The sequence below is a fragment of the Symphalangus syndactylus genome, chromosome 8 (genome assembly GCF_028878055.3).
Source record: "Symphalangus syndactylus isolate Jambi chromosome 8, NHGRI_mSymSyn1-v2.1_pri, whole genome shotgun sequence".
NCBI classification, from domain to species: domain Eukaryota; kingdom Metazoa; phylum Chordata; class Mammalia; order Primates; family Hylobatidae; genus Symphalangus; species Symphalangus syndactylus.
Window position 1 is genome coordinate 81,948,114 of NC_072430.2, and position 26,767 is coordinate 81,974,880.

A 26,767-nucleotide genomic window follows, 5' to 3' on the forward strand; every position below is an offset into this window, starting at 1 on the left:
TCTTAAATATATATAATAGATATGTAATTTACATTTAGTCTTTGCTAAATATAAACCCATAAATTACATATATAATATAAATATATATAATATATATATACCCTTCATATATATAAAATATATATACCCTCCATATATATATATAAATATATATACACACATACATATATACACTCCTTAATTCCTCTACCCAAGAGGAAATACTGCTTTATCCCAAACTGTCCAGGAGAACATTTAGATATTTATATATCAGGAAAGAAAACACATTAATTTTTTTTAAAACAGCAGAATGAAAACCACACGACTTGGAAAAAAATCTTAAGCTCTAACTTGAAAACTGTGTACTTATTTAAAAATTAAATTGTAGTAACCCAGGAGCCAAGATGGCCGAATAGGAACAGCTCTGGTCTACAGCTCCCAGCATGAGCGATGCAGAAGATGGGTGATTTCTGCATTCCCATCTGAGGTACCGGGTTCATCTCACTAGCGAGAGCCAAACAGTGGGTGCAGGACAGTCGGTTTAGCGCACCGTGTGCAAGCCAAGCCTAAACAGGGCGAGGCATTGCCTCACTTGGGAAGCGCAAGGGGTCAGGGAGTTCCCTTTCCTAGTCAAAGAAAGGGGTGACAGACGGCACCTGGAAAATCGGGTCACTCCCACCCTAATACTGCGCTTTTCCAACAGGCTTGGAAAATGGCACACCAGGAGATTGTGTCCTGCACCTGGCTTGGAGGGTCCTATGCCCACGGAGTCTCGCTGATTGCTAGCACAGCAGTCTGAGATCAAACTGCAAGGTGGCAGCGAGGCTGCAGGATGGGTGCCCGCCATTGCCCAGGCTTGCTTAGGTAAACAAAGCAGCCAGGAAGCTCGAACTGGGTGGAGCCCACCACAGCTCAAGGAGGCCTGCCTGCCTCTGTAGGCTCCACCTCTGGGGGCAGGGCACAGAAAAACAAAAAGTCAGCAGTAACCACTACAGACTTAAAAGTCCCTGTCTGACAGCTTTGAAGACAGTAGTGGTTTTCCCAACACACAGCTGGAGATCTGAGAACAGGCAGACTTCCTCCTAAAGTGGGTCCCTGACCCCCGAGCAGCATAACTGGGAGGCACCCCCCAATAGGGACAGACTGACACCTCACTCGGCCGGGTACTCCTCTGAGACAAAACTTCCAGAGGAACGATCAGACAGCTGAATTTGCGGTTCATGAAAATCCACTGTTCTGCAGCCACCGCTGCTGACACCCAGGCAAACAGGGTCTGGAGTGGACCTCTAGCAAACTCCAACAGACCTGCAGCTGAGGGTCCTGTCTGTTAGAAGGAAAACTAACAAACAGAAAGGACACCCACACCAAAAACCCATCTGTACATCACCATCATCAAAGACCAAAAGTAGAAAAAACTACAAAGATGGGGAGAAAACAGAGCAGAAAAACTGGAAACTCTAAAAAGCAGAGCACCTCTCCTCCAAAGGAACACAGTTACTCACCAGCAATGGAACAAAGCTGGACGGAGAATGACTTTGACGAGTTGAGAGAAGAAGGCTTCGGACGATCAAACTACTCTGAGCTACAGGAGGAACTTCAAACCAATGGCAAAGAAGTTAAAAACTTTGAAAAAAAATTAGAAGAATGGATAACTAAAATAACCAATGCAGAGAAGTGCTTAAAGGAGTTGATGGAGCTGAAAGCCAAGTTTCGAGAACTACGTGAAGAATACAGAAGCCTCAGTAGCCGATGCGATCAACTGGAAGAAAGGGTATCAATGATGGAAGATGAAATGAATGAAATGAAGTGTGAAGGGAAGTTTAGAGAAAAAAGAATAAAAAGAAATGAACAAAGCCTCCAAGAAATTTGGGACTATGTGAAAAGACCAAACCTACGTCTGATTGGTGCACCTGAAAGTGACGGGGAGAATGGAACCAAGTTGGAAAACACTCTGCAAGATATTATCCAGGAGAAATTCCCCAATCTAGGAAGGCAGGCCAACATTCAGATTCAGGAAATACAGAGAATGCCACAAAGATACTCCTTGAGAGGAGCAACTCCAAGACACATAATTGTCAGATTCACCAAAGTTGAAATGAAGGAAAAAATGTTAAGGGCGGCCAGAGAGAAAGGTTGGGTTACCCACAATGGGAAGCCCATCAGATGAACAGCAGATCTCTCGGCAGAAACTCTACAAGCCAGAAGAGAGTGGGGGCCAATATTCAACATTCTTAAAGAAAAGAATTTTCAACCCAGAATTTCATATCCAGCCAAACTAAGCTTCATAAGTGAAGGAGAAATAAAATACTTTACAGACAAGCAAATGCTGAGAGATTTTGTCACCATCAGGCCTGCCCTAAAAGAGCTCCTGAAGGAAGCACTAAACATGGAAAGGAACAACTGGTACCAGCCACTGCAAAAACGTGCCAAGTTGTAAAGACCATGGAGGCTAGGAAGAAACTCCATCAACTAACGAGCAAAATAACCAGCTAACATCATAATGACAGGATCAAATTCACACATAACAATATTAACCTTAAATGTAAATGGGCTAAATGCTCCAATTAAAAGACACAGACTGGCAAATTGGATAAGGAGTCAAGACCCATCAGTGTGCTGTATTCAGGAAACCCATCTCACATGCAGAGACACACATAGGCTCAAAATAAAGGGATGGAGGAAGATCTACCAAGAAAATGGAAAACAAAAAAAGGCAGGGGTTGCAATCCTAGTCTCTGATAAAATAGACTTTAAACCAACAAAGATCAAAAGAGACAAAGAAGGCCATTACATAATGGTAAAGGGATCAATTCAACAAGAAGAGCTAACTATCCTAAATATATATGCACCCAATACAAGAGCACCCAGATTCATAAAGCAAGTCCTGAGTGACCTACAAAGAGACTTAGACTCCCACACAATAATAATGGGAGATTTTAACACCCCACTGTCAACATTAGACAGATCAATGAGACAGAAAGTTAACAAGGATACCCAGAAATTGAACTCAGCTCTGCACCAAGTGGACTTAATAGACATCTACAGAACTCGCCACCCCAAATCAACAGAATATACATTTTTTTCAGCACCACACCACACCTATTCCAAAATTGACCACATAGTTGGAAGTAAAGCTCTTCTCAGCAAATGTAAAAGAACAGAAATTATAACAAACTGTCTCTCAGAGCACAGTGCAATCAAACTAGAACTCAGGATTAAGAAACTCACTCAAAACCACTCAACTACATGGAAACTGAACAACCTGCTCCTGAATGACTACTGGGTACATAACGAAATGAAGGCAGAAATAAAGATGTTCTTTGAAACCAATGAGAACAAAGACACAACATACCAGAATCTCTGGGACACATTTAAAGCAGTGTGTAGAGGGAAATTTATAGCACTAAATGCCCACAAGAGAAAGCAGGAAAGATCCAAAATTGACACCCTAACATCACAATTAAAAGAACTAGAAAAGCAAGAGCAAACACATTCAAAAGCTAGCAGAAGGCAAGGAATAACTAACATCAGAGCAGAACTGAAGGAAATAGAGACACAAAAAACCCTTCAAAAATTAATGAATCCAGGAGCTGGTTTTTTGAACAGATCAACAAAATTGATAGACCACTAGCAAGACTAATAAAGAAGAAAAGAGAGAAGAATCAAATAGACGCAATAAAAAATGACAAAGGGGATATCACCACCGATCCCACAGAAATACAATCTACCATCAGAGAATACTACAAACACCTCTATGCAAATAAACTAGAAAATCTAGAAGAAATGGATAAATTCCTCAACAAATACAACCTCCCAAGACTAAACCAGGAAGAAATTGAATCTCTGAATAGACCAATAATGGCTCTGAAATTGTGGCAATAATCAATAGCTTACCAACCAAAAAGAGTCCAGGACCTGATGGATTCACAGCCGAATTCTACCAGAGGTATAAGGAGGAACTGGTACCATTCCTTCTGAAACTATTCCAGTCGATAGAAAAAGAGGGAATCCTCCCTAACACATTTTATGAGGCCAGCATCATCCTGATACCAAAGCCTGGCAGAGACACAACCAAAAAATAATTTCAGACCAATATCCTTGATGAACATTGATGCAAAAATCCTCAATAAAATACTGGCAAACCGAATCCAGCAGCACATCAAAAAGCTTATACACCATGATCAAGTGGGCTTCATCCCTGGGATGCAAGGCTGGTTCAACATATGCAAATCAATAAATGTAATCCAGCATTTAAACAGAACCAAAGACAAAAACCACATGATTATCTCAATAGATGCAGGAAAGGCCTTTGACAAAATTCAACAACGCTTCATGCTAAAACCTCTCAATAAATTAGGTTTTGATGGGATGTATCTCAAAATAATAAGGGCTATCTATGACAAACCCACAGCCAATATCATACTGAATGGGCAAAAACTGGAAGCATTCCCTTTGAAAACTGGCACAAGACAGGGATGCCCTCTCTCACCACTCCTATTCAACATAGTGCTGGAAGTTCTGGCCAGGGAAATCAGGCAGGAGAAGGAAATAAAGGTTATTTAATTAGGAAAAGAGGAAGTTAAATTGTCCTTGTTTGCAGATGACATGATTGTATATTTAGAAAACCCCATTGTCTCAGCCCAAAATCTCCTTAAGCTCATAAGCAACTTCAGCAAAGTCTCAGGATACAAAATCAATGTACAAAAATCACAAGCATTCTTGTACACCAATTACAGACAAACAGAGAGCCAAATCATGGGTGAACTCCCATTCACAATTGCTTCAAAGAGAATAAAATACCTAGGAATCCAACTTACAAGGGACGTGAAGGACCTCTTCAAGAACTACAAACCACTGCTCAATGAAATAAAAGCGGATACAAACAAATGGAAGAACATTCCATGCTCATGGGTTGGAAGAATCAATATTGTGAAAATGGCTATACTGCCCAAGGTAATTTACAGATTCAATGCCATCCCCATCAAGCCACCAATGACTTTCTTCACAGAATTGGAAAAAACTACTTTGAAGTTCATATGGAACCAAAAAAGAGCCCGTATTGCCAAGTCAATCCTAAGCCAAAAGAACAAAGCTGGAGGCATCACGCTACCTGACTTCGAACTATACTACAAGGCTACAGTAACCAAAACAGCATGGTACTGGTACCAAAACAGAGACATAGATCAATGGAACAGAACAGAGCCCTCAGAAATAATGCCGCATATCTACAACTATCTGATGTTTGACAAACCTGACAAAAACAAGAAATGGGATAAGGGTTCCCTATTTAATAAATGGTACTAGGAAAACTGGCCAGCCATATATAGAAAGCTGAAACTGGATCCCTTCCTTACACCTTATACAAAAATTAATTCAGGATGGATTAAAGACTTACATGTTAGACCTAAAACCATAAAAACCCTAGAAGAAAACCTAGGCAATACCATTCAGGACATAGGCATGGGCAAGGACTTCATGTTTAAAACACTAAAAGCAATGGCAACAAAAGTCAAAATTGACAAATGGGATCTAATTAAACTAAAGAGCTTCTGCACAGCAAAAGAAACTACCATCAGAGTGAACAGGCAACCTACAAAATGGGAGAAAATTTTCGCAACCTACTCATCTGACAAAGGGCTAATATCCAGAATCTACAATGAACTCAAACAAATTTACAAGAAAAAAACAAACAACCCCATCAAAAAGTGGGCAAAGGAAATGAACAGACACTTCTCAAAAGAAGACATTTATGCAGCCAAAAAACACATGAAGAAATGCTCATCATCACTGGCCATCAGAGAAATGCAAATCAAAACCACAATGAGATACCATCTCACACCAGTTAGAAGGGCCAACATTAAAAAGTCAGGAAACAACAGGTGCTGGAGAGGATGTGGAGAAATAGGAACACTTTTACACTGTTGGTGGGACTGTAAACTAGTTCGACCATTGTGGAAGTCAGTGTGGTGATTCCTCAGGGATCTAGAACTAGAAATACCATTTGACCCAGCCATCCCATTACTGGGTATATACCCAAAGGACTATAAATCATGCTGCTATAAAGACACATGCACACGTATGTTTATTGTGGCACTATTCACAATAGCAAAGACTTGGAACCAACCCAAATGTCCAACAACGATAGACTGGATTAAGAAAATGTGGCACATATACACCATGGAATACTATGCAGCCATAAAAAATGATGAGTTCATGTCCTTTGTAGGGACATGGATGAAACTGGAAACCATCATTCTCAGTAAACTATCGCAAGGACAAAAAACCAAGCACCACATGTTCTCACTCATAGGTGGGAACTGAACAATGAGAACACATGGACACAGGAAGGGGAACATCACACTCCGGGGACTGTTGTGGGGTGGGGGGAGGGGGGAGGGACAGCATTAGGAGATATACCTAATGCTAAATGACGAGTTAATGGTTTCAGCACACCAACATGGCACATGGATACATATGTAACAAACCTGCACATTGTCTACATGTACCCTAAAACTTAAAGTATAATAATAAAAAAAAAATTTGTAGTAACCCGTGGTTTTCTCTAGCTAAGAAATTAGCTGCAATTTTTTTGCATTGACATAACGTTTGTTTCCTCAGGTCAGGTATGGATTTGTGAAAAATAAAAAATAAATCATAAATAATATTTGTTTGGAATTTTTAATGGCATGGATGTTTCCAGAGATTTAAGAATAGTAGGTTATGTACAGGTGGTAGACATTATGCTTCTCTCAGAGAGCAATCAGAAAACTACATAGTCAGTGAATTGCCCAGAGGGCACTTAATTCAATAGAATGTAGAAAGAGGTGCAATCTCAAGTCTGATCTCTCACAAAAGGATTTCATGAATTGTCAAATTTACATCTATTCATCATGGTGCTGATCATCATCTCAGGGACATGACTAATTTTCAACTTCAAAAATGAATTTGATTTGTCCTGAAATCGTTTGAAATGTGAAAATTTCTTTTCTGAATCTATTCAGGTAAAAAAGCATTTGAGTAGCTGGGCGTGGTGGCTCATGCCAATAATCCCAGCACTTTGGGAGGCCAAGGCAGGCAGATCACATGAGGCCAGGAGTTCTAGAGCAGCCTGGGCAACATGGTGAAACCCCGTCTCTACTAAAAATACAAAAAAATTAGCCAGGTGTGGTAGTGCACGCCTGTAGTCCCAGCTACTCAGGAGGCTGAGGCAGGAGAATCACTCGAACCTGGGAGGCGGAAGTTGCAGTGAGCTGAGATCGTGCCACTGCACACCAGCCTGGATGACAGAGTGAGACTCCATTTCAAAAAGAAAGAGAGAGAGAGAGAGAGAAAGGAAAGAAGGAAGGACGGAAGGAAGGAAGAGAAAAAACATTTGAATAAGTTAAGAAATCCATGAAATGAGTCCAGTTCACTGAGCAATTGAAAGAGGACCAAATATCCTGGGTAGGGTTATTGAAATCGCCATTGCAAAATTATAACTGGGCTGACCTAACCAGCTCCATCTTACTTCTAATCTCCAAACTGTCCTTGTTCATTTCTGGGCATAGGCTGAACTAACTGTGGGAGGAACAGAGTTTATAGTTTATTGTTTAAAACAAAGATGATAATATCCCTTTCCCAAAACAAACCTCCTTCTTCCCTGGGGACTAGAATGCCTTTGTAGGACTAACAAATTAGCCACAAGATCAGAAATTATGGCTTAGAAGTCATACAGCTGACTCTTCCTAAACTGCTCCTCAGATCAGTGCTTGAGATATTTTGCAGACCCTGTACCTGATGGATCAGCTGGCACCACCCAGATCGACAAATTGGCTCATCTGATCTTGTGACCCCCCCATCCATGAGCTAACTCAGGGCAAGAGGACAGTTTCAATTCCCTATGATTTCATCTCTGACCCAACCAATCAGCATTCCCTACTCACGGGCCTTCCCCCACCCACCAAATTATCCTTAAAAACTCTGATCCAGGGAGACTGATTTGAGTAAAATAAAACTCTGGTCTCTGGCACAGCCGACTCTGTGTGAATTACTCTTTCTCTATTGCAATTCCCCTGTCTTGAGAAATCAGCTTTGTCTAGGCAGTAGGCAAAGTGAACCCACTGGGTGGTTACATTAACTCTAAAGAAAGACTGAACAGAGCTGAGGACCATATTGCTCCATGATCCCAAAGCAAACAAGAACATCAAAAGGTGAAAAAACTTTTAAGTGAATCTTGATATTTGGCATTTGGACAGCAAATCTCTGTAAGGTATCAATGAACAGTAATTTCATGTTCAGACATTAAAAATGAGTCAATTGTCTCAGTAATTACAAGCAAAAAGCCCTGTTATTAATGGGGAAAACATTATTTCTTTAATCATCTAGACTATTTCTTCTGATGGATCATATTAACTGAGCAATTATTTAACTTCAATTTGTTGTGATTGCATGGAGAGAGCCTCTGGGATCCACATACAAGAACATTTATCTCAGAGGAAAAACTAATTGTGCCTTGAGTCTTGCACCGACAAATCACATTATAGTAATTTTATTGTTTCTAATTTAAAATTGCTTTATTAACGAGTGATGGAAGTTTTACAAATAACAATGCAGACTAGCTCCAGGATAGGAGAAAAAGAGAAGAAAATCTAAGATAATATCTGTCAGGCCTCTGAGCCCAAGCTAAGCCATCATATCCCTTGTGACTTGCAAGTATACATCCAGATGGTCTGAAGCAACTGAAGATCCACAAAAGAAGTGAAAATAGCCTTAAGTGATGACATTCCACCATTGTGATTTGTTCCTGCTCCATCCTGATACGATATATTCTCCCCTGCCCTTAAGAAGGTACTTTGTAATATTCTCCCCTGCCCTTAAGAATGTACTTTGTTTGCCTATCCCAAACCTGTAAGAACCAATGATAATCCCACCATCCTCTGCTGACTCCTTTTTCAGACTCAGCCTGCCTGCACCCAGGTGAAATAAACAGACTTGTTGCTCACATAAAGCCTGTTGGTGGACTCTCTTCACACAGACGTGCGTGACAATATCCAATTCAACAGATAATGGAAGCATTTTACACAGTTGAATAGGCCTTGCTTCTTGATGTCACTTGCCTTCCAGGAAATGAGTATCTGCATTTTGTCCCTCCTTCTAGTGACCTTCTTTTGCTCCTAGACGTGTCCTTGGAGCTTTCCATTCTCTTATCTACATATTCTTCCCTAAATTAACCCAGCTAGATCCCTGGCTTTAAATAGCGTTTATATGCTGCTGGTTCCCAAATCTCAATCTCCAGTCCTGACATCTTCCCAGAACTTTAGACTCCTGTATCCAACTGTTTACTTGCCAGCTGTGCCAGCCAAGAGTCTCTTTCACTCATCTCCCGTATCAGCAAGCCCCCATAGATTTCACCACTGATTTTGGAGGAAATCTGTCACTTCTCGCTGCCCTAGTCCCAGCCATATTATTTTTTGACTTCAGTGCAATTCTTTCTTAAGTCCTCTCACTGCTCCAGCCTTCTCCCTCCCTCCTCAGCCAGTTTATTGTCTCCAGGGAGGCCAGAGTGAACTCCATTAAAAGTCAGTCAGACTCAGCTCAAAATCGTCTAATGGCTTTCCATTACACTCAGAATGAAAGCCAAAGCCCTTGCCATGCCCACAGGCTTTTCTACCATCTGGCCTGCCTCCACGTCCTCATTTTAGTTTTTTTCCCTTTCACTCTCTCCCTTTCTCTCTGCTCTCTAAACACACTGAACAAGCTTTCTCCTGCCCCAAATCCTTAGTATTTGGTATTCCATGGCCAGAAATGCTCTCCCCAGACCTTCGTGTGGCTTTGCTCCTTCTTTTCATTCAAGTTTCTGCTTGTAGATCATCTCCTTATAGAGACCTTTTTGATAACCCTCTAAAATAAATGTCCTCCCAACCCACCCTTTCTCAACCCTTTATCCCTTTATCTCACTTTATTTTTCCTTGAAGTATTTATCGCTACCTATACTATGCAATTTTAAAAAATTGTTTTCTTATCTAATATGTATTGTTCTCATGAATAGTAAGTTCCATAAGGGCGGGGATTTGGATAGACAGCATGTGAAGGGAACTACACAATCAATACTTGTTGAATGAATAAATTAATTGTGCCATACACAAGAATGCAAAGACTAATCATACATGAAGCTTCACTTAAGGAGTTCAAAATGTATTTGGAGAGGTGGGCCCTCCTTAAATATCATAATACAGTGTGATAGGTATTCATAATAGAATAGTGGCAGTAGATACAAGGCAAAACCGTAAGTGAAGAAGGAAAGATTAATCAGAAAGCTGAGCTGGGTCCTGAAGAATGTGTGAGGCAGATGGTGTGGTTGGAAGGAGTGGGATTGACATGAGGCACTGAAGGTAGAGGGAGGAATATGGCTAAAGGTATGATCAAATGAAACAGATTGTTTGCTGGAAATTGGGGACTATATTGCTGGAGTTCCAGATGAAAGCAGGAGCATGGTAAGACATGGGGCTAAAGATGAAAAGAAGATCAAATCAGAGAAAAGATGTGGTATGCCATGCTAAGGACCATGGCTATATTAGTCAACTATGTTCATCTGTTTACTGATAAAAAATCCATAAATCATAATTAGCAAATGAAATTTTAATCAACTTGATGCCCAGATTAAGGGTTTCAAAAATTTTTGAACATCATTTTGTTAAATATATTTCTAAGTTGTTCCAGTAATCTTCCTATATTTAAAATTAGAATGAGTATAATATAATTTAATCTCTATTTGATAATTTAGCATTTTTTGAGTACTAGACTTTGCCTTTTTTGCAACTTAGATCTATAGCTCCTGAAGGTATAAATGAGCTCTCTAAGTGTTTCTTTATAATACTATAAAATAGTCTTTGCATTATTGTTCCAAGTATCTAGTGAGGGGCACTTTCAGAAACTTTCAATTCAAAAATTGTTTCAATCCAAAAATTGTTTCAATTCAAAAATAAAATCTGGGAAGTGGGGGTAAGATCATGTTTGTAGCATAACTTGCTTCTTAAAGGAACTTAGTTGTAAAAGCATCACCAAATTGTGTTATTGCTTCAAAGCCATAAGTAAGCAAGGATATATCTGCTGCCTTATAGTATAGATGTGAGATGGAGTCTCCCTCTGTCACCTAGGCTGGAGTGCAGTGGTGCGATCTCCACTCACTGTGACCTCCACCTCCTGGGTTCAAGCAATTCTCCTGCCTCAGCCGCCCGAGTAGCTGGGACTACAGGCACCACCACCACGCCCGGCTAATTTTTGTATTTTTAGTAGAGATAAGGTTTCACCATGTTGGCCAGGCTGGTCTTGAACTCCTGACCTCAGGTGATTCACTCACCTCGGCCTCCCAAAGTGCTGGGATTACAGGCTTAAACCATCGTGCCCAGCCAATTTCATTTTTAAAAGAAGTTTGTACCCCTTCCCCCAAATAACAACAGATAATGTGTATCCACTTCCATCTGGGCTTATTGCTTAAAGTGTATCTTCAACCACAGCCTTGCAGAATTATACAAATAAAAAAGATTCCTATACTATTCAAAGATCATTCATTGGCTGTTTTTAAAAGACATAATGACTTACAGAAACCAGAAGGAAAGTATTGAGGAGTGTCAACCATGTTTTTATTTACTCACTCTGCTTCTTTCATATTCTTTCCTTGAGGCAGCAAAGAGCTGAGCGTTAGATATGGCGATTCCACAAAACGGAAGATACATCTGCATAACCTGGGACAAAGAGAGTAGTAAGAACATTAAAACATAAGAACATTGATATATCCCTTGTAGACTAAATTCCACACTTCCTCTATATGCCTGATTGTAATACTGTATTTGCATCTATAGAGATTGAGTACAGAGAGTTGTTGATACTAGTATTTTAACTTCAGAATGAATATTTTTCAAAGTTAACTAAAATATGTTGTAAATCAAGCTTTAACTAGAGAATTCACATCTATGAAGACAAAGTGAAGCAACAGATTATGAGGGCTGTGACATAGGAACTGTGCCTAAAGCAGCTTGTATTATTTCTTGGATAAAAGAAGGATAAATAAGTAAACGAACTGTGATATACCTGGAATTTAAAGCATGTGCCCATACTCACATTTGGAGGTAGGCAGGGTATAAGTCAATTCTTTTGTTGGCATATGGCATATACCATATGTATATGGCATACAATTCACATCCGTAGCAGGGATTTCAGCTTGATTCTAGACCTAACTGCTACCAGTTTTAAATACGCCTGTTGTGTCCGGAATTGGTGGGTTCTTGGTCTCACTGACTTCAAGAATGAAGCCGCAGACCCTCGCGGTGAGTGTTACAGCTCTTAAGGTGGCGCGTCTGGAGTTTGTTCTTTCTGATGTTCGGATGTGTTCGGAGTTTCTTCCTTCTGGCGGGTTCGTGGTCTCGCTGGCTCAGGAGTGAAGCTGCAGACCTTCCCGGTGAGTGTTACAGTTCTTAAGGCGGCGCGTCTGGAGTTGTTCGTTCCTCCCAGTGGGCTCGTGGTCTCGCTGGCTTCAGGAGTGAAGCTGCAGACTTTTACGGTGAGTGTTACAGCTCATAAAAGCGGTGTGGACCCGAAGAGTGAGCAGTAGCAAGATTTATTGCAAAGAGCGAAAGAACAAAGCTTCCACAGTGTGGAAGGGGACCCGAGCGGGTTGGCACTGCTAGCTCGGGCAGCCTGCTTTTATTCTCTTATCTGGCCCCACCCACATCCTGCTGATTGGTAGAGCCGAGTGGTCTGTTTTGACAGGGTACTGATTGGTGTGTTTACAATCCCTGAGCTAGACATAAAGGTTCTCCACGTCCCCGTCAGATCAGTTAGATACAGAGTATTGACACAAATGTTCTCCAAGGCCCCACCAGAGCAGCTAGATACAGAGTGTCGATTGGTGCACTCACAAAGCTTGAGCTAGATGCAGGGTGCTGATTGGTGTGTTTGCAAACCTTGAGCTAGATCCAGAGTGCCGACTGGTGTATTTACAATCCTTGAGCTAGACATAAAGGTTCTCCAAGGCCCCACCAGGGCAGCTAGATACAGAGTGTCAATTGGTGCATTCACAGACCCTGAGCTAGACACAGGGTGCTGATTGGTGTATTTACAATCCCTGAGCTAGACATAAAGGTTCTCCACATCTCCACCAGACTCAGGAGCCCAGCTGGCTTCACCCAGTGGATCCTGCACCAGGGCTGCAGGTGGAGCTGCCTGCCAGTCCCGCGCCCTGCGCTCGCACTCCTCAGTCCTTGGGTGGTCAATGGGACTGGGCGCCGTGGAGCAGGGGGTGGCGCTTGTCGGGGAGGCTCGGGCCGCACAGGAGCCCATGGAGGGGGTGGGAGGCTCAGGCATGGCGGGCTGCAGGTCCCGAGCCCTGCCCCGCGGGAAGGCAGCTAAGGTCCGGTGAGAAATCGAGTGCAGTGCTGCTGGGTCGGCACTGCTGGGGGACCCAGTACACCCTCCACAGCCGCTGGCCTGGGTGCTAAGCCCCTCACTGCCCAGGGCTGGCAGGGCCAGCCAGCTGCTCCGAGTGGGGGGGCCCGCCAAGCCCACGCCCACCTGGAACTCCAGCCGGCCCGCAAGCACCACGCACAGCCCTGGTTCCTGCTCGCGCCTCTCCCTCCACACCTCTCTGCAAGCTGAGGGAGCCGGCTCCCGCCTTGGCCAGCCCAGAAAGGGGCTCCCACAGTGCAGCGGTGGGCTGAAGGGCTCCTCAAGTGCCACCAAAGTGGGAGCCCAGGCAGAGGAGGTGCCGAGAGTGAGCGAGGGCTGTGAGGACTGCCAGCACGCTGTCACCTCTCACTGTCAGGATGGGCCCAGTGGGAACTCAGGGGTCAGCAGGCCCGGCAGCCTTCTGCGACAGAGCTCTAATTGTGTCTGCCACTGTGTAGACATAACTGGACACAAATCATACTAGTGGGATGCTTCTGCAGAAGCCTGATGAGGAAAGGCTGGGAGCCTATGATGGAGAAGTCCTCCTATGGGCAGAAACACCCAGCCGTGATGGACCTACCCCTAACAAAGACTTTCTCATCATGGAGGTTTAGGCATAGGGATATTTACTACTGCCTTGCACTCTCAACAAATTCATCTCCAGAATCTCTGATTCCAGAGAGATAGAATGCTCCAAGTAAAAACTGACAGAACTATTTCCCTAAATTCTTCACAATGTAGATAAAACAAGTGACATACTTGGGACTTCTCTAAAGCAAGAGGGAAAAAAGCATGTTTATATCATAGACTCTCTATGTCTCTCTGTCTCTCTCTGACACACGCACGCACGCACGCACGCACGCACACACAATGGTGCCCTAGGAAGAGGTACAAAGCGCCGGCAAAATAGAGCAATTCCTTCTGTATCCAGCAGAGGGCAGTGCAGTGCCCGCTGTGGGTGAGGGATGACAGCAGCCTCCACCAACTCAGGAAGCACTTGTGAGGCACCCGGAACATCCAGAACAGAATCACCTGGAGTGCCAGGTTAATATGCAGAGGACTTGAGGTACACAAAAGATGAAGGGCAATTCACATTCCCTATCACTGAATTTCCTATTAAAATCTTTCTTTGGTTACCTGGGCATGATCAACTTTGACCTGGGGTCCTGGAAAGAATTTCAGAGCCATGTAAAAACTAAAGCTATGACCTCATTTTTAAAGAAGATAGAGAAACAATGGGTTCAGAATTAAGAAGACGTACAAAAATCAATGATTTTTACAGATGTTTTGGGGATAAATTCCTTCCCTGGATTTTCACATGTTGCCTTCTGGAACTAGATGTTATTTCTGTTACCCCCTACTTTCCCCTTTCTTGCTACTCCCCCTCATGCCTTAGAAAGTCTGTCCATAACCCAAGATAAAGCGTTGGCATAAAGCTGCCAGATATTCCATTCGAATTTCCCTGCCTTTAGGCAGAATGGGACCACTTTCAATATCACCTACACATAGAGCAAGCACTTTCCTTGTAGTTTTCTGGAGGTTTTGTTTTTGGCTCTTTGTTTTTTTCTGCCATGGAGACAGTGACTATAACAGGCATAAAAGCAAGGAGGAGATGTGGGTTACTTATTTTAACTTTCCACCACTTATTTGTTTTATTTATTTTTGCCTTCAGGGGACAAATTTAAGGTGGTTGGTAAGTCAAGCAAGTAAGAGGAGAGTGACCAAATGAACATGTGAATGTTTTCTAACATATCATAGGCTTGCTTCACTTCATTTGTAATTCCAATATTTACTGACTTCCAGGTATTATGTTAAATTAAAAAGAATCTGAATTCTAAATCAATAATCTTTGTTCTTTTTACAGTTTTGCTGTGTGAAATGCAACAAATCATATAAGCTCTGAACCTATTTTCTTATCTGTAAATGCCAGGTTTATGGTCTTTTTTAGTTCTAATCTTTGGTGATTCAAATAATGTGAAACATCATTGGGCTGTAATATTTTATTTACTACAGAAAACAAAGAATTCAGTAAACATGCTTGCACCTTATTCAAGAAAAAATAATTTATAATAGTAATTGACATTGGCTAAGCCCTTCTGTCATCATGTCAGGCATGATGCTATGTGTCAGGGATGATGTTAAGCATCATATATGCATTATATCTGTTTTATATTCACTTATGTCTTACCGTTAATCCCAGTTTGCAGATTAGAAAACTGAGGCTTTAAGAACTTACCCAAAGTTCTTGGGAGATAATTCTCTTGGATATTTTATGTTTCTGCACACGTGGCAAAGAGAGGCACTGGCTGTATCTTTCTGGAATGCTTATACAATGAACAGCCTTGGAAGATAGAGATACTGTCTCCTTTCAGAGCAAAGAACGGAAGTGTTTACTATCCAGTATAATAAAGACAATATCTCCCTCTAGACAGAGGTCAGGCAGGCTCACTGTTCATTATAAAAGATTTGGGTTGCTTACATTCAGGTTCCTCTGCTGTCAGGCAATCTACTATATGTGCTATTACTGGGGTCAGGGAACCAGCAAAAATGCTGATGCTCAAACTATTGCTATTGTTGTGAGTAATAAACTATTTTTTTTCTCACTGATCCAGGAGTCTTATGTCTTCTGTCAGCATCCATGAGACTGTGGCAGACTAACTTGCTAGCCTGCATGTACAGTATAGTAAAATCAGACCCTTTACGAATCTTAACAATGTCACCTAGATAGTAAATGGGGAAGCTGAATTTAGAATCCAAGTGGCCTAATCCTAGGATCTACCTTCTTAACTTCTACATTCTCCTGCTTCCCAAAGTCATACATGTCTTTCATACCATTAATATGATAGTCTGGTTAACTGCAATGCAAGATAGATGACTAAGACTAGCAGTCCATTATTCCAGTGTATGAGCAGTCATAGGAGACTGCAGAAGCAGGAAGCAGTTCTGGTAGAGCAGGCAAAACCCGGTTTCCAGAGATAACAAGGCAACCATTCTCAGGAGGCAATTTGTCTAGCAGTTGGTGTAAGGGAAATCCTAGGTAGAGAGCAGACCACATTGATAGGAATCAGAGTGTGGCTATGAAGGCCAGAGCAGAAAGTTTGGGCAGAAAAGAAACTGAGCCTGTCAGCAGGTAGCAGGGCCCTCGCCTCCAGGTGGAACTTTAAGGATCAGCTTATACTCTTGGTAGTGAAAGGGAGGGAAATGGCCGAAGAAAAGAAGGGGCCAATCAGGTATGAAATGCGAGGCACTATGTTTTAATGAGACACAGAAATGCTCATAGATAGGGGCTGTGGCAAAGCTGGGCCTACAGGTGAGGGTCCTGTGGTGTGGCTCCAGCTATAGAGTGGAAAATGAATCAGGGACCGGGAACCAGGCTGTGTTCCACACATGGCTAGAGAGGTTCCAGTCTTAGCCCAGTGGGAACACTGCAGTGTCTCCAGGAGCCTAGGAACAGCCCCACATCAAACTGTCAGTCAATCGCAAATCTCTTCATCCTCATCCAATCTTGTTTCTGTTAAACCTAGTTTTTAATCTAAAAATTTAGAATTTGCAAATACTTTTTCCAAGCAGTATAAGCTATTCTTCATGAATAGTACAATGTACTATCAAGAAAGCACGCAAATCAGATTGGTATTAATTCTTTTCATCTACCCCACTGTGTCTGACAAAGCACCCCTCAATTTAGTCCTGACAGATGAATGGTATTTACTTGTCACAACCTCAGGAAAAGCAACTCCACAATCTTCCTCCATTTTACACATCTAGCAAATGTCACTTTCATGAAATTTTCTCATACAAATGTAACAAACCCCTTATATCACAATATACTTCAAATTCTTATCCTTTAGTGGAGAGAAAAACAACAAAAACTCTGCCATTTTAAGCCAATTACAAGGCATTTAACGTGGCATTTTGAATGGCAAAAGAGACTCCTGCTGTCTTGTTTTGTGTACTCCAGTTTTTCAAGTTAATGTTTCTATAACAGCATCCAAACAAAAGCAAATGGCAAAATGAACATCCTACTCACTGTACTGGGAATGCACAGATCAGCTCAATTTAACAAGAGCCGCCTGACTGCCTTCTCCCATCAGGCCCTGGGTTAACATGCAGCCCGTACACAAAATTACATGACACCATTACTATTTTCAAGTTTACCACTAGTTTCAACTATATCCCTGAGATGATTACTAGCCAGCTCAAATTCCTTCAATATTTTCACAAAAATATAGGCTAAAGTTCAAATTTCAACTCCCTGTTAAGGCCTTCCAAATGTTGGCCCTATTGGACATTATTATTATTGTTATTATTAATGTTTGTTTAGATTTACCCACATGTGTACCAGTTTTTTCCTCCTCATTCCTTCCAACATCTCCTTCCTTCTTTCTGTGATATAGTTTTATTTTTTTTCCAAAGACAATCCTTTAGAGTATCTTTTAGCATTGGTGATAAATGCTTTTAGTTTTGTATGAAAATATGTTTATTTTATAATCAATCTTAAAAGGTAAGGTAGTTGGGTATGCAATCCTAGGCTTACAGTTAATTTTCTCTCAGTACTTAAAAGATACTATTCCCTTATCAAGTGCAACTTATGCTGCTAAAAAGCCAGCTGCCAATCAAAATCTTGGTAGATTATCTGCCTTTGTCTCCGGTTTCTTTTAGGTCTTCTTTGTGTTATTGGTAGCCAATTTGTATTTTGTCAGCCTCTATCAAAGGCTTAATTGAATCATGGTAACCTCCAATGTATATACTGGCCAAACATTACCGTGGATGGAGACAATATTATACCTTCATGACTCATTGCACACTGAGAGGGAATCTTTGTTAATGTAGGAAATGTTCTACCCTGTGTCATTCATTGGCATGACAATTCAGCCCTCTGGGGTCAGACTCAATTGCACAATGTATATGCATATGACAGTATGATCTATGGAGAAATCTCCTTAAGCTGATTAGCAACTTCAGCAAAGTCTCAGGATACAAAATCAATGTACAAAAATCACAAGCATTCTTGTACACCAATAACAGACAAACAGAGAGCCAAATCATGAGTGAACTCCCATTCACAATTGCTTCAAAGAGAATAAAATACCTAGGAATCCAACTTACAAGGGATGTGAAGGACCTCTTCAAGGAGAACTACAAACCACTGCTCAATGAAATAAAAGAGGATACAAACAAATGGAAGAACATTCCATGCTCATGGGTTGGAAGAATCAATATCGTGAAAATGGCCATACTGCCCAAGGTAATTTATAGATTCAATGCCATCCCCATCAAGCTACCAATGACTTTCTTCACAGAACTGGAAAAAACTACTTTGAAGTTCATATGGAACCAAAAAAGAGCCCGCATCACCAAGTCAATCCTAAGCCAAAAGAACAAAGCTGGAGGCATCACGCTACCTGACTTCAAACTATACTACAAGGCTACAGTAACCAAAACAGCATGGTACTGGTACCACAACAGAGACATAGATCAATGGAACAGAACAGAGCCCTCAGAAATGATGCTGCATATCTACAACTATCTGATCTTTGACAAACCTGACAAAAACAAGAAATGGGGAAAGGATTCCCTATTTAATAAATGGTGCTGGGAAAACTGGCTAGCCGTATGTAGAAAGCTGAAACTGGATCCCTTCCTTACACCTTATACAAAAATTAATTCAAGATGGATTAAAGACTTAAATGTTAGACCTAAAACCATTAAAATCCTACAAGAAAACCTAGGCAATACTATTCAGGACATAGGCGTGGGCAAGGACTTCATGTCTAAAACACCAAAAGCAATGGCAACAAAAGCCAAAATTGACAAATGGTATCTAATTAAACTAAAGAGCTTCTGCACAGCAAAAGAAACTACCATCAGAGTGAACAGGCAACCTACAGAATGGGAGAAAATTTTTGCAACCTACTCATCTGACAAAGGGCTAATATCCAGAATCTACAATGAACTCAAACAAATTTACAAGAAAAAAACAAACAACCCCATCAAAAAGTGGGCAAAGGACATGAACAGACACTTCTCAAAAGAAGACATTTATGCAGCCAAAAAATGCTCATCATCACTGGCCATCAGAGAAATGCAAATCAAAACCACAGTGAGATACCATCTCACACCAGTTAGAAGGGCCAACATTAAAAAATCAGGAAACAACAGGTGCTGGAGAGGATGTGGAGAAATAGGAACACTTTTACACTGTTGGTGGGACTGTAAACTAGTTCAACCATTGTGGAAGTCAGTGTGGCGATTCCTCAGGGATCTAGAACTAGAAATACCATTTGACCCAGCCATCCCATTACTGGGTATATACCCAAAAGACCATAAATCATGCTGCTATAAAGACACATGCACACGTATGTTTATTGCGGCACTATTCACAATAGCAAAGACTTGGAACCAACCCAAATGTCCAACAACGATAGACTGGATTAAGAAAATGTGGCACATATACACCATGGAATACTATGCAGCCATAAAAAATGATGAGTTCGTGTCCTTTGTAGGGACATGGATGAAACTGGAAAACATCATTCTCAGTAAACTATCGCAAGGACAAAAAACCAAACACCACATGTTCTCACTCATAGGTGGGAATTGAACAATGAGAACTCATGGACACAGGAAGGGGAACATCACACTCCGGGGACTGTTGTGGGGTGGGGGGAGGGGGGAGGGACAGCATTAGGAGATATACCTAATGCTAAATGACGAGTTAATGGGTGCAGGAAATCAACATGGCACATGGATACATATGTAACAAACCTGCACATTGTGCACATGTACCCTAAAACCTAAAGTATAATAAAAAAAAATATATTAAATACCCTGCAGAATCAAAAAAAAAAAAAAAAGAAATGTGCAGGAGAAGTAGGCAAACACATTTTTGAAAAGAGGCAGTAAGAAAAACTGAAGCAATGTAGAAATAGAAAATGAAAAACAAAATATTTTTATCTTTTTTTTCAGTCCCAGTGCTACAGATGTCTTAAAATACATATATATATATATCGCTCTATTCTGCTATTCTGCTCTTTCTGAAGTCCCTCATTTCCAAAAAAACCAACTAATTTGGCCTTCACTATGTAGTTTCAGAATGCCAAAGGTCTAAAAAGCCTTAATGACTAAGAAGCTAATGAGTCTGTACACGCTTGTGCAGCACTTTTCGGCTTGAAAGCACTTTATGAACATTGGCTAATTAATCTTTACAACATCCCACTCAGAGAGTTGAACTGAAAATCATTAAACAGTGTAAAAAAGTCACTTTAGCCCTGGAAACTCATTAAAATATCACTAATATGCACAGAATTTGAGCACTGGGCCTTCCATCAATGTACACAAAAAAAAGAGTAGGTAGCCAGCCTTTTCAAACTTGCAAGCCACAGAGAAAGGCTATTAAAGCCCCATTGTGTGGTCTGGTCCAATTATACATCATTAAAGAATGCTGGGGGTCTACACTGGAGAATCTTAGTGAAGGGGGCCATCCCGTTTGTGGACCCTACTTGTAGAAGGCAAAACAGCTTGAAGAGCCACATCACTGTCAGCTAAATGAACAGGCGAAAAAAAGGTTTGCCCACCTACAGATAACACCTCCTCCCTTTGTGTAGATTCTGAAAACAGGACTCTTAAAGTCACTTCTGCCCTCAGGCAGTAACTATATGATAAAGCTTCACTGATTTGGAGCCCACTGATTTGGAACTGGGGATGTTTTAAGATAGTTGTGATTCAAATGCTAAATAAACTCTTCAAGTAGAGTAATTTAGAAAATAACATATCAAAATATGAAAGCAGTCACATTATTTTCATACGATGAAATACTTTCGGAGCATTTTTAGGAATACAATATTAAAAATAATTTTTAAATGAGTTTGGAGTTTTCCAGAGATTCCAGGGGAAAGCCCTGCTTCCAGAGGTGTAGCTTCATTCACCGCAATTTTGTTTCTACATAAATTCAATAAAGATAAAAAGGTGGAGCTTTTATTTTAAGAATCAGAATCATAAATGACTCTTGTTAGTTCGTACCAAAATATATGCCCTTGGCTAAGGCATGCCTTTTTCTACCAGTGTTCTGCCCTTTTCAAAGAAAACAGTCTCCAAAAGATACAAATAAATATAAAATATTGTTTTAAAAATTGTAATGGTGCCAGGCGCGGTGGTTCATGCCTGTAATCCTAGCACTTTGGGAGGCCGAGGCAGGTGGATCACTTAAGGTCAGGAGTTCCAGACTAGCCTGGCCAACATGGTGAAACCCTGTCTCTACCAAAAATACAAAAATTAGCTGGCCATGGTGGCACGCACCTGTAGTCCCAGCTACTCAGGAGGCTGAGGTAGGAGAATCACTTGAAGCTGGGAGGTAGAGGTTGCACTGAGCTGAGATTGTGCCACTGCACTCCAGCCTGGGTGAAAGAGTGAGACGCCATCTCCAAAAAAAAAAAAAAAAAAAAAAATGTAGTGGAATAGATGATCCAATTACATGCCTTTTGAAATTGTCCACTATGAGAATTGACATTCTGAAGAATAGGGTGGGGGACTTCATTCACAAAAGACAAGGGAGAACAAAAGGGCAAATAAAGAAGAAGAAGCAGCTTTGTTTTTTGGAGACAGAAACAAGGACAAGATAATGGATCAGAGATGTGGGGAGGGAAGCAAGGAAAGCAAACCCAAGGTGGGCTCCTCACTGGTCCAAATTTGGGGCAGAACACATCCTAAAGCATGAATCTTTACAGGCTCCCCTTCTCCTGTCTAGGTGTCCTCATCACTCTTCTTCCATGTTCCCTTCTTAGGACAAGGAGATCGAGATGCTTCTACTTCTGTCCCTGAGTATTAAAGCTGGGACCCCAGGGAGGTTGGAATGAGCCCCCTTCCACTACTCTAGCCCCTCTCCTACAAGCTAGTATTGGCTAAAATATCCCTAGGAGGCTATCCAGGGGCAGAGATGCTGAATTCAGTTCCTGGCAAGTAGCCTAGTAGCATCAACACCTATTTTCTTTGACTTTTTAGAGGCTTTGGTCTACTGAGTGCTTGAATCATGCAGGTACTACTCATATCACTCAATAACCTTATTTCTATTTGGTCCTATGTCCACCCCCACAACTTTAGGGAAATAACCTTCTTATGTCTGGGGGCAGTTTTTAATTCCCACCCTCTTATTTCCAGACACTCAGGGAAAACCCTGAAGGAATCTATTGCAGGACCCATGTCCTTTCTAAAATAATTTTTTTTCTGATCATAGATTTCAAGAGAAAAGAAAGTACCCATATTTCTGCCACTCAAGGGTAACCATTATTAACATTTTGGAATATATTCAAGTTTTCTTCTCTCTTTTTGCTTTCACATAAAGCCAAATAGGCTAATCCTATATATAATATTTTATCAGCTTTTTTCACTTTTTATAACTAACTATTACCTATTATGACCAGTTTCTATGGATGCAAAATATCCCATTGTATGGTGCAGAAACATAAAATTTATAGAGAAGGAAAGTAGATTAGTGGTTGCCTGGGTTAGCAGCAGTAACAGGATTTGCTGTAAATGGGCATAGGGGATCTTATTGGTAGTGGGTTCTTTTTTTTTTTTTTTTTTTGAGACGTAGTCTCGCTCTGTCGCCCAGCCTGGAGTGCAGTGGCGCAATCTCGGCTCACTGCAAGCTCCGCCTCCCGGGTTCACGCCATTCTCCTGCCTCAGCCTCTCCAAGTAGCTGGGACTACAGGCGCCCGCCACCACGCCCGGCTAATTTTTTTGTATTTTTAGTAGAGACGGGGTTATCACCGTGGTCTCGATCTCCTGACCTCGTGATCTGCCCGCCTCGGCCTCCCAAAGTGCTGGGATTACAAGCGTGAGCCACCGCGCCCGGCCTGGTAGTGGGTTCTAAAACTGATTTATGGTGATGGTTGTACCTCTCATAACGTTACTAAAAGTCATTGAATTGCTCACTTGAAATGCGTGAATTTTATGATATATAAAATATACCTCAAGAAAGTTAAAAATTACCATAAATACTCTGTTCATGGTGTGGATTAATGTAGTTTACTTAGTCAATCACAGAACGTTGGACATTTAGGTTGCTTCCAATTTTAGATTAATAATTCTGGGGTTAAACATCCTAGAAATTAAATCTTTCTGAATCCCATTATTATTTTCTTAGAGTAAAGCGTTGCTATTGGAACTTACTTTATTCAACACACAAGTTATATAGCGCTTTTCTGTACCAGGCAATATTCTAAATGCTTTACTAATGTTAATTAATTGGGGTGTGTGTGTACCCTTTAAAATAATCTTTAACAATATAAACACATTTACCTTTTGCTAAAAGAAAACAGTAGAGAAGTGCATAGAGTAAAACAACGACAGTTCCCGCTTAATTTCCTGTCCCACTACCCACTCCCTCCCCAAGGTACAACCCTGCTAGCATTTGTAGTGTATTCTTCTAGATGTTTTACTCACACAATATCTAGTTTTAGGGTTGTTTGTAAACATAAGTGGGATCACACTGTAAGTTATTTTCGATACCCTCTTTTTCACTTGGCAATATATCTTGGAAATCTTTACATGTTAATTCAAAGAGAACTTACTTCATTCATCTTAATGTCTGCAGAATATTCTAGGGGGTGGTTGTATCTGTTACTAGACATTGCCATTGTTTCTAATTTTTCTTTATTACAAATAATGCTGCTGTCAACTTTCTTACAAATAAATCTTCATGCACCTGGACAATACTTCTGTTTGACAGTTTCCTAAAAGTGGAATTTTAAGGTTGAAGAATATATGCTCAAAAAATCTTAATTACTACTGCCAAATCATCCTCCAAAAAGGTTCTACCAATTTATACTCCCACTAACAGTAATCAGAGGATTCATTTACCACAACTCATACAACATTAGGTATTATCATTCTTTTAAAATCTTGTCTATCTGACAGATAAAATCAGTACTCATTTTTGTATTAACTGACATTTATTTGATTAATAGATTGAACACTTTTCATAATTTGTTGTTGTCTGTATTTTTAAATATGGCCTCTCTTGCTTATTTTGCTTATTTTTTTAGTGGACATTCATTTATTACTTATTGCTCAGTAAGTACCCTTTATGTGCTAACAATATTAAACATTTTTCATTTTCACAATTCATGAATCTTACTTGATAATCTCACTTGATAATCAAACAGTAATTGTCATCTGTTTGATACAATCCATTAGGCCTACAAGCTATGAGTGCTTTGTCTAAGATGAATAATATTATGGCTCAGTAAACTTGTCCTACTCCCTCTCACAGTGTGAAGAACTTTTACAAAGATATCTGCCTATATAACTCTGCCAAGGTTATTTTTATAAGTAGGTTGACCTACGTATATCATCCTGCCCATTTATTCCATCTGCCTTTGTAACTCACAGCTTCTGCAAAAAGTTGGTTTGAGCTACTGTTTGATCCAGGCATTATTGAGTTTTAGTTATTAAGATCATTATGATTCCCCACTTACCCAGCACAGGTATAAATGCAGGAAGCTACACAACAGAGTAACTTAGTCAAGGTGTCAAGGTATCAACACCCTGAAATGCTAGAAAAATCTTATTACATCACAATGAACATATGAACATAAAATTTCCTCTTAGACTATTTTCTGATGAGAAATGCCTAAGTTTTTCTTTAAATTTGAAATACATTCACATTATTTCCTCCTATTAGTAGCAGAAGGCTTTCTTTCACTGTCTCATTTATCAAACTCCTTCCTTTTTATAATTCCTGGTTCATAAAGTACAGGACATTACATAAAGGCAGAAGCATACAGCATCTGGCCTTTTGTGTCTCGCTGCTTTCACTTTGCATGCTGTTTTAAGGGTCCATTTATATTGAAGATATATCAGTACTTTATTCCTTCTAAAATTTTGTTTTAAAGAAGTAGATTTTTTTAGGGCCGTTTCAGGTTTACAGAAAAGTTAAGTGGAAAGTACAGGGATTTCCCATAGACCCTGCCCAACACACAGTTTCCCCTATTATTAACATCTTACATTAGAGTGGTACATTTGTTACAACTGATGAGTCAACACTGACACATTATTAATTAAAGTCCAGTCTACAAAGTCTACAGTAGGTTCACTCTTTGTGTCACACATTCTGTGGATTTTGACAAATGTACATGTTCACCATTACAGTATCATACAGAATAGTTTATTGCCCTAAAAATTCCCTGTGCTTCACCTGTTAATCCCTCCCTCCTTCTCCCTAAATCTCTGTCAACCACCGATCTTTTTACTGACTCTGTAGCCTTGCCTTTTCCAGAATGTCACATAGTTGGAATCACGCAGTATATATCCTTTTCAGATTGGCTTCTTTTACTTAGCAATATCCATTTAAGGTACCTCTACATCGTTTCATGGCTTAATAGTTCATTTCTTTTTATCACTGATTAATATTCCATTAACTGGATATACCCATGTTTGTTTATCCATTCACCTATTGAAGAGCATCTCAATTGCTCCCAAGATTTGACAATTATGAAAAGCTGCTATAAACATTCATGTGCCAGTTTTTGTGTAGACATAATTTTTTGACTCATTTGGATAAATATCCAGGAATGCTATTGCTGGATTGCATGGTAAGCGTATTGTTAGCTTTGCAAGAAACTGCTAAGCTGTCTTCCAAAGTGGCTGTGCCATTTTGCATTCCCACCCTTTCCTATGTCTGGATCCTCCCTGTGCCTTCAAATAAGGAGTTTTTCCCTTCATTTGGTATTGCTTCCACCTTCACTGTGTAATCTACATCTGCTTGGCTTCATGTCCTCACTCCTTGTCATTTTGCTTACAGTTTTGCAGTCTTCAGAAATGGCTGGCTTGTGGTCTGTCTATGACGTCCCAATTACCTGAACATGAAATACAACTATTCTAAATTCTTATTTTCTGCAGCCTTTAACACTTGATCACCAGCTAGATATGAAACTTTGGCTTGCATGGACTGTACACCCCTATTTAATCTTTTTCTACGTTTCTGACACTCATGTTCAAGTTATATTCCCGGGTTCAGTCTTTGGTCTTCTAACTGTCCCTTTCTACATTCTCCCTGTAAGGATTTATTTATTTCCACAATATAAGAATATTACAAAATAAAGTGGGTTGGCTATGCAAGAATTAACATTTGAGCAAGAGTCAGAAAAGACAACAAATTCAGTACTGCCATATATTTAAGGCAGCTGAGAAGACTTCCTCCTTCTGCTGTTGAACTTTGGTTTGTCATGAATTCCCTCCGCCTCTGATTTCACTTTACTACATCCCTAACCCCACTTCTAATCAATCACATCTGCTACCTTCCAGACCCACGTTTCAGTCTCTAATCCAGACACAGCTTGAGCTCTGAAAACATTTGCTTCCTCTATCT

The 26,767-nt window shown here is 40.6% G+C and overlaps 1 protein-coding gene across 2 annotated transcripts in view; it reads right to left on the minus strand.

Annotated features, from left to right (window-relative positions):
• PDE11A (phosphodiesterase 11A) overlaps positions 1-26,767 on the minus strand; it is a 443,979-nt gene that overhangs the window by 268,807 nt on the left and 148,405 nt on the right. For both annotated transcript variants that reach the window (XM_055289828.2, XM_063644786.1), the window contains exon 3: positions 11,613-11,702. In XM_055289828.2, coding sequence (XP_055145803.1) covers positions 11,613-11,702 — 90 coding nt within the window. The remainder of the gene's footprint in view (positions 1-11,612; positions 11,703-26,767) is intronic.